The sequence below is a fragment of the Hordeum vulgare genome, chromosome 7H, assembly GCF_904849725.1.
Source record: "Hordeum vulgare subsp. vulgare chromosome 7H, MorexV3_pseudomolecules_assembly, whole genome shotgun sequence".
In the NCBI taxonomy this organism is placed as follows: Eukaryota; Viridiplantae; Streptophyta; class Magnoliopsida; order Poales; family Poaceae; genus Hordeum; species Hordeum vulgare.
This window is the reverse complement of record NC_058524.1, coordinates 482,732,676-482,742,047: the sequence shown is the minus strand read 5'-3', so window position 1 is coordinate 482,742,047 and position 9,372 is coordinate 482,732,676. Positions and strand designations below refer to the sequence as shown.

The window sequence follows — 9,372 nt, the reverse complement described above, 5'->3', positions numbered from 1 at the left end:
CGTACAGGATGCAGCGCCAGTTCTCTCAATAACAAGTATTTAGAAATAGAGGGAATAGCTGGAAAGAACTAGTCTAGTTTTTCCCAACTACTATAATTATTTTTAGATATAAAGGAAGTAGAAGCCTGCCCATCTGTGGTGGCCACCACAACCAGGTCCTCAAGTGGTGATAAACGTGGATGGAAGTGCCCCAGCGATGAGAATGGGATGTCAATTGCTCCTCCCATATGTCACCGCAGGCGCGGAATTTCAAGACAACAACAAAAAAAAGTAAATAAAAACTTGCACTTCACCAACTGTGAAAGCAAGAATTTAAGCAGGGTAAACCAGCAGTAGCATCAAAGCAAATACCAGTGTGACATTAGAACCGACAACACATAATAGAACCTCCCATGTCCCAGCCAGCCTCTCTAAATAAAACCCCCCAAAACTAAATCCCAGCCAAAGTTATAAATTGGCATTCTCATCAAGAGCCAAAGTTAAACTTATACCCCCTTTCTACAGAGGGAGTACTAGAATAAAGGACAAGGCCATCATCAACTCATATCATCATCAGAAGATTCACTCCGTGCCGTTGTTGGATCGAATCCATCAGTCACTGTCCTCATAATAGAAGGGATGTTGTATATCTTCGCTGCCCATATCGTATATCCCTTTTAATGGGTGCCTCAGTTCACCCATTCCTTGGTTCTTACATGCATAACATTCACCTGCCAAAGTAAATCACAACGTTAGAATCTTTTTAGGTCACTACAAGTCATAAGGTGAAATTTTTTCCATACCATATTGATCTTGCTCCAAAGGATAACAGGCATAGACTTTTATCATACATATCGATTTGACCTCGGCGAAGTACATCGCCGACGTCCAATCAGCTGAGCCAGGCTTCTTTATCTTGACAGTAAAGTTGAAGTGATGAAATATCTTTAAATAATCCGCCACATTAAAACATTGATGGACAAGCTCGTCAAATTCATAATCAAGTCCCTAAGATGAAACAAGCGTTAGTCTGTTATGACCGGCATAACATATAGCCGGAGGAGGTCCAATGGGCCCGTTTAGTTAGGGGCTTAGCCCAAGTTATCTTAGTTAAGTTATGGGTTTGCCCAAGTCATCTTATTTCTATTACCTTAGAGCTTATATATACAAGTTGTAAGATACCTTTTGGAATCAAACAATAAGACAATTCTATTGCCCGGCTCCCAGAGGAGCCGGAACCCTAATAACCCTCGCCGCCGCCTCCTCCCTGTGCCGAGACGGCGCCGTCGCGCCGGCTGCGGCGCCCTCGTCTCCTCCAAACCCCCTCCTATCCTTATAACGTAAGGCAGAGGCCTGGTAGAGCCCTAGCTCCTCTACCAATTTGGTATCAGGTAGCTTAGGTGCGATCATGTCTTCGCCGCCGCCCACCCCAAGCCTTCCGCTACCGATCGCCACCACCGCCCCGCCGGCCACCACGGTCGGCACCCCTTCTCTGCCGGTGACGGTCGCCTCCGCCGCGCCGGTTCCCACCGTCTTCAAACCGGAGGAAGTCACCGGAGCGCTCCGCGATCTCGCCACCGCCGTCCAGGGCATCCGCCTCTACTTGGCCTGGCCCTACGGGCCGCCGCCGGCCGCTCCACCCGTCGCGGCCACCGGGCCGCTGCTCCTGCCATGGGCGCCGGCCTCCGCGGCGCTCGCTGGGCCGCTGTAGCCCCAGCTGCAGCTGCAGCCGCCTCCCGCCTACAACCCGCCTGGCCGCAGTGGCCGTCGCCGACTCTCGCAACCGCCGCCGCGTCCGTTCCGCCCCTGCAGTAGCCGCTGCAGCTGCAGGCGCCTCCGCCAATCCACTCTGGGCCGGCTACAACCGCGCCGGTGGGAGTCCCGATCAACCAGGTCCGGTTCCCGCCTTCACCGTCACCGCTTCCGGCCTGGTTGGCCGGGTCGTCCCCGCCGCCGGTCTATACGATGGCCTCCTAGCAGCCGGCGCCCACCCTGCAGTACGACGGGTCCTCCGGCTCCGCGGGTCCCTACACCGGCTTCGACGGGCAGCCTGCACGTCCACTGCCCCGGCGCCGTTCCACACCGCCGAACCGTACAGCCACGGCGGTCATACTCAGACACCGCCGCGCTTCGCCAAGCTTGACTTCGCCACCTACGACGGCACCGAGGACCCCCTCAACTGGCTCAACCAATGTGACCAGTTTTTCCGGGGCCAACGGACCCTGGCGTCAGAGCGCACCTAGCTCGCTTCGTATCACCTCCGAGGCGCCGCACAGACGTGGTATTACATTCTGGAACAGGACGAGGGCGGCATGCCCTCTTGGGAGCGTTACCGCGAGCTCTGCCTCCTCCGCTTCGGGCCCCCGATCCAAGGGAGCCGGTTGGCGGAGCTAGGCCGCCTTCCCTTCATCTCCACGATGCAGGACTTCGCCGACTGCTTCCAGGCCCTGGCATGTCACGCGCCCGGCGTGTCGGCTCGTCAGGGGCCGAGCTCTTTGTGGGCGGACTGCCGGACCACATCCGCGTGGAAGTCGAGCTCCGCGGACCGCAGGACCTCCAGACGGCCATGTATTACGCCCGAGCTTTCGAGCGTCGCACAGAGGCCCTTCAGCAGGCGGCCCCGACCCGCGGCGCCCGGCAGCCAGGCCGGCTGGCCTTGACTGCACCGCCACCAGGATGGCTGCCCCCGGGCCCTATGGCGGCCCCCGCTTCGGCCGCGCCACGAGCCTTCCACCGACTGACCCCGGCCGAGCAGCTCGAGCGCCGCCGCCAGGGGCTTTGCTACAACTGCGACGAGCCATACGTACCGGGCCACATATGCCCGCGCCTCTTCTACTTGGAGACGGCTGACTACGTCGAGGAGGACACTGTCACCGACGGGCCCTGCGACTTGCCCGACCCAGTTGCGGCTGATGCGGCCCCAGCGCCCGCCCCGTCGACGGCTCTTGTGGTATCCCTACACGCGCTCGCGGGCATTCGAGACGAGCGTACTATGCTCTTGCCGGTGATGATTAACGGCGAGCGCCTGGTGGCCCTCCTGGATACGGGCTCCACACATAACTTCCTGCCCGAGTCGACGATGCGCCTCTTGGAACTCCAGTCGATGGGCGGGGAGCAACTTCGGGTCACCGTGGCTAACGGCGACCACCTCCGGTGCCATGGGATTGCCCGGGACGTGCCGGTCACCATCGGCGAGGAGCACTTCACCATCACGTGCGCCGGCATCGACCTGGGCTACTTCGACTTCATCCTCGACGTCGACTTCTTACGGACCCTCGGCCCCATTCTCTGGGATTTCGATGCCATGACCATGACTTTCTGGCGCATGGGGTGCCGCATCCAGTGGGCAGGCGTGGGTGGAGCATTCCCAGCGACGCCGCGGCTTCAGCTGGCAGCGACTGCCACAGGGCCTGAGCACCCCCTGTTGGATCACCTCTTACAGTAGCACAACGACCTCTTCGACAAGCCTCAGGGCCTTCCGCCAGCCCGAATGTATGACCACCGCGTTCATCTCCTACCGGGCACAACACTGGTTGCGGTGCGGCCCTACCGCTACCCCCAGTTGCAGAAGGACGAGCTGGAGCTGCAGTGTGCGCTCATGCTCGCCTTGGGCATCATCCGGATCTCCACGTCGCCGTTGTCGGCGCCGGTCCTTCTCGTCCGCAAGTCGGACGGGACGTGGCGCTTCTGCATCGACTACGGTGCCCTGAACGCCCTGACGCTCAAGGACAAATTTCCTATCCCGGTTGTACGAGCTCTTGGACGAGCTACATGGGGCGCGCTTCTTCACCAAGCTCGACCTTCGTTCGGGCTATCACCAGGTGCGGATGCATCCGGACGATATCGCCAAGACGACGTTTCAGACACATCATGGCCACTTTGAGTTCTTGGTGATGCCTTTTGGCCTCTCCAACGCTCCAGCGAACTTTCAGGCCTTGATGACATTCTTATCTACAACGCTTCTTGGGAAGAGCACCTTCAGCACGTCGCCATCGTCTTCAACGAGCTTCGCGCGCATCATCTTCATCTTAAGCGCTCGAAGTGCTCGTTCGGCACGCCTTCAGTCGCCTACCTCGGCCATGTCATCTCAACCGAGGGTGTGGCTATGGATGCCGACAAGGTGGCGGCCGTCGCGGCCTGGCCAACGCCGCACTCGCCGCGGGCTCTCCGTGGCTTCCTGGGCCTCGCGGGGTACTACCGGAAATTTATCCGGGAGTTCGGCCTCATCGCGTCCCCGCTCATGTGTCTGTTACGACGCGACGCTTTCGCCTGGGATGCGGAGGTAACGGAGGCGTTCGAGGCTCTCAAGCAGGCCCTCACGGCGGGTCCTGTCCTCCAGATGCCCGACTTCGACCAGCCATTTATGGTGGACTGCGACGCCTCCGGTGTGGGGTTCGGCGCCGTCCTTCATCAGGGCGACGGGCCGCTTGCCTTCTTCAGCAGGCCTTTCGCCGCGCGCCATCATAAGCTCGCGGCCTATGAGAGGGATTTCATTGGCTTAGTGCAGGCCGTACGCCACTGGCGGCCATATCTTTGGGGGCGGCCGTTCCGGATTCGCATGGATCACTACAGCCTCAAATTTCTATTGGACCAGAGGTTGTCCACCATACCGCAGCACCAGTGGATCAACAAGCTTTTTGGCTTCGACTTCACCGTGAAGTATCGTCCGGGTCGCCTTAACACCGTGGCCAACGCCTTGTCCCGCCGCGACGCCGACCACGACGCGGACACCGGCGACTCCGCCGGGGCGGCGCTTTGCATCTGCTCGGGGCCCTCCTTCGCCCTCCTTGACGACGTCCGCATGGCCACCGCAGACGCGCCCGACGCTCAGCTTCTTCGATAGTGCCTCACAGCCGGTGACCTGGCCGAGCCGTGGCGCTTGGCGGACGGGACGGCGCCGTCGCGCCGGCTGCGACGCCCTCATCTCCTCCAAACCTCCTCCTATCCTTATAACCTAAGGCAGAGGCCTGGTAGAGCCCTAGCTCCTACCATAGTCATAGTTCTCTACAGTCTCAACAATAAAAAGCATTTAGAGCAGACATGGAGAACCTTAAGATCATCTTTGCTCTCAATGTATCTTGTGAAAGCCGCCATCGCCTCCTCGCTCATCCATCGTTTCGCATTTGCAGCAATTTCTTCTTTCTTAGAAGCATAAGTATGTTGTCCTCGTGCTTGGACAGATTGAGTTTGTTTTCCAAGTTTCATGCCTTCATATTCTCTATTAGTTTCAAAGTCGAGTGGCCAATATCCTTGTGCTTGGAAAAATTGAGCTCGTTCTTCAGCTTGTCTTCTCTTAAATTTTATATCACCTTGAAGGTTGAGTGGATAAAATCCTCCAAATATCTCCTGCCTAGACAGAAATATCAGAATCCGGTCAGCAAAACATGGTTAATAATGCAATCTAGATAGATGTACGAGAAAGTTCATGCAGTGATACAACATGGGACAAGATGCAATAAACTGATTCTCAATTTAATTAAGCTTGCATTAATAAAGTATAAGCAGTCTTTGCTTAGATATAGGAGAGAAGTCATGTAATAAACCTTGCCTTATTCACTATGAACCCTTGATTATAGTATTTGTCTATGGATATAATACAGGTTCACTACGCGGGGTTCACTAACCAGGTTCTCGAAATACAGATGATGTGGTGTTCACTATGCATAGCAACTGAGCTAATCTGCATTAAGACATGCGAAAGACGATCGCATAGCTCCAATTAAAGCTATTTGTTAACCCAAAGAAACGTAACAACACAACAGTTTTCTGAATATCAGTATGCATCATATGAAATTATGAATCGACTGTTTCAACATGCATCACCACCCTAGGTCAAACAACTTAAATCCATGCTTTAGTCAATGTCTACTGTGACTAAATTCCAAGCTTGAAAGTCCTAACGAAAACAAATATCAATCATCAATATTCAATGCACGAGGAATCTGTGATTGGTTCTACGTCCTGTGATTAGTCAGCCTGTAATTTGTGATTCAATCTATGATTAGGCAGTGCTGTACATGGCATCCTGAACTGGAGTCACATTTGATGTAGCTATGAACTCTTGCCTGTGAAGAATTCTTACATGGTAGTGGTTTACACGTGTATGCAGTGGTGATGGATCTGAGGAGCAAGGAGCTCCTTTTCGGCAAACGCATGCTGGCCTTAGGTTTACCGTTCATGTTATTGTAATGATAAGCTAAAATCAGTTAATTAACTCTGCTAATAACACAGACGAACTGCTCTGATAGTAGCTAGCTTAATTCAGCTTTCATCTGATCGATAGTGTTTAGTGTGTAAGGTCGCCATACGAAGACTGTAACAAGGAACAAATACTTGTAGGGTGATCACAAATGGATTTCCTCATGTTGAAGTGTGTACTATGCTGAGACTGAGAAGTTGTTTGAATCAAACAAATTATCCACAAATTCTTGCTACAATTGTTTACATAATTCATTTTTCATCATAACTCATAATCATGGTGGCATCCTCACCACCTCAAGGAGAAGGTAACCAAATCTATTGATACGGTTACATGCCACCAGTCTCATTTAGAGAGAACAACCATGCTAGGGTGAGATTGTTACCAAACACACCCAACAAGTACCCATTGTACAACCATATGGGTCACAACAAGTACCAATTAGTGGCTTAGTGCAACCATACGGGTCATAGAAAGTACCCAGCGTTTCAACAAACAAGTTATTAATAACTTACAAAAGGAAAATGGACATACCCGTCAGCTGATTCAGGTGTGTGAGGTGTGTCATTCAGCATCAGGGTCTCAAACTTAGTCAGATCATTACTTGCACCCCCAAGCTCACTGCTGCTCACCTCCACCACATGCTCCGGTACCCTGATCAAAACAAGCATGATGATGCGTCAGTGACTATTACGATGAAGATAGTGGAAATATAGCCAGCATTTGTTGGCATTATCTGTTTTTTCCATGAGAAGGACAGCACATCAAATAGTTAATACACTCTGATTTCAAACGGTTGGAGATCGATTGTTTGGTGCAAACGTCCTTGTCTCGCATTGGTAATTTGAACTTACGATCAGCACGTCCCTGGGACTGGGACTTCCATGGACACGATTAAACTTGAGGCTTGGGCGTGCTGTCTCATCGTTGATTGAGCCGGTTCACAAACTAGAAGAAATAAATAGGAAAAAGTCCAAAACAAACCTTGAAGTTATAGACGAAAGCTAAATCAAATCCTAAACTTTGAATCCCTGAAATCGGCACACCGAACTCACTGATCCTGGTCTATTTTAAACCTTGACAGAACTTAGCCGGGATTTGTTGAATTGGGCCAGGCCCATTAGCGCAGTTGCGCACGCGCGCACCCTCTGCTCTGTTTTTTTTTTCATTTTCTTTTTTGCTTTTCCACATGTGTATATTTTTTTTCTATATCCAATGTATTTTTTAATACATATATGTATATTTTTTGATAACCTTCCAATATTTTTCAACACATTATGTACATTTTAAAAGTACATCTTACAAAAAAAATACATGGTAATATTTTTCTAAATAAATATTTTATATTTTATAAATAACAATAAACATTTTATAAAATTGATATATATTTTTTGAGGTGTAAATAACAATAAACGTTGAATGTTTGGCGCTAGGATTATGCTCCTACAAATTTATAAAATGCATGTTGGACCAATACGAATAGAATTAAAAATAAGAATAGAATTAAAAGTACGAATAGAACTAAAAATACGAATAGAATTAAAAATACGAATAGAATTAAAAAAAGTCAAATATTTTTTTGAAACAAAAAAGACATAGAATTTGTGACAAAAATAGAAAACATAAATATTTTTAACTTCTGAATAATTTTAAAAATGCGTGAACTTTTTTTAAACGTCGTAATTTTTTTTGTTAGTGGGCCGGTCCAATTTCTGTCTATAAGAGTAGCAGCCTAGCAAGTTATTCCGGTCGGGATTGTGGTATTGCCAGAATCCCGGTGTGCCAAACGGGCCTAGGGTTCAAAATAGACCGGGATTACAAGTTCGGAGTGTCAATTTCAGGGATTCAAAGTTCAGGGTTTGATTTAGATTTCGTCTATAACTTTAAGGTTTGTTTTGGACTTTTTCCAAATAAATAATGGCAGGGAGGAAATCTGACCCAGTTTCAGTTTCGCTCGAAGAGGACGCCTGAGAGCCGGCGGGAGGTGAAGGGTATCTGTCGCCGGCCATGGCGAGGAGGCAGATGACAACCTAGGAGAAAAGAGTGGTACAAGGAACTTTGTTGCGTCTCCCCCGCAATTTAGGCAATGGACACTTTTTTGTTTCTGTAGGGAGGAGGAGACCGGGCTTTGCTACACCTACGCAATTAATCTACTTATAAAGCTACGTGAAAACTGGTTTAGAAGTTGATTATAGGGACTATGGCCATCCCGACACGGATTCTAGTTTCGACAATCCGACCTGAAGAAGGCAAGGCTAGGGTTGCGGCTGCCCTTTATACATCAAGACGCCGCAGCACCCCCTTCTCAACCCAATCACGCGACAAGCCGCGGCGAGGCGGGTCGAGTCGATTGGATTGGCAGCTGATCAATTCCACAAGGCGCCGCCGATGGCCGGCAAGGATGATTCTGCCACCAATCCCGTGCTGGGAAGGAGCAGCACCGAGCAGAAGATGGTGACCGGCGAGGAGGGTTCCACCAACCGCTGGCTGGATCTATGCACTTCGGAGCGGATGCCGGGCACCGATGGGGAGGGAACGTGGTGGCCGGCGGGGACCCCCTTCTCAAATGGAAGGCCAAGGAGGAGGCGGTTTCTGATCTTCAGGCTGAGGTTGAGATCGAGGAGGCTGATTCTGATCCTCAGGCTGACGACGAGGATGGTTACGATGATGAGGCAGAGGATGATTATCAGTATGATGGTTATGAGGATGATTATGAATGTGAGTCTGGCTACGAGTCTGGATATGAGGGTGAGGATGACTGGGAGTCTGAATTTTTGGAGCAAAGGCCGAAGGTCAGGGCCGCCTTGCTAAACTTTCCTGAGGCTGCCAAGTTGGAGCCTCGTGAGCTGGACGCTGCAGTGGAGAGGATCCTGGAGCAGGCCAAGCCTGAGAACGCGTCTTTGCAAGGTTCGGCTGTTGAGTGCAGACATCCAAGCGATCTTGGCCCGGAATAGGCAGCCCCCCATCATCCACGACCTCGCTTCCAAGGGCACATTATACCCGGCTGATTTGATCCGGAGAAGCCAAGAGCTGGACAAGGAATTTGAGAAGGTTCAAGATGATTTTCAAGAGTTTCAGGCTAAGGTCCGTACGGATTTGATTGAGAAGGGGTACGCTGAGGTCGACCAAGACTACTATGATAACAGGGACAAATCCAACGACCGGTTGCAGGAAGAGTGGAACAAGATCGACTT

General features: G+C 51.3%; 1 protein-coding gene across 1 annotated transcript; it reads right to left on the bottom strand.

Moving 5' to 3' along the window:
- Nucleotides 1–271: 271 nt before the first annotated feature.
- Nucleotides 272–9,042, bottom strand: LOC123411897. Its single transcript, XM_045104854.1, has 5 exons — nucleotides 8,117–9,042; nucleotides 6,713–6,832; nucleotides 5,029–5,329; nucleotides 783–938; nucleotides 272–710 (listed from the first exon to the last, which is right to left on the bottom strand). Exons 1-4 carry the CDS (start codon nucleotides 8,185–8,187, stop codon nucleotides 927–929), a joined length of 504 nt encoding a protein of 167 aa, XP_044960789.1. The 5' UTR covers nucleotides 8,188–9,042; the 3' UTR covers nucleotides 272–710; nucleotides 783–926.
- Between the last annotated feature and the right edge of the window lie 330 nt (nucleotides 9,043–9,372).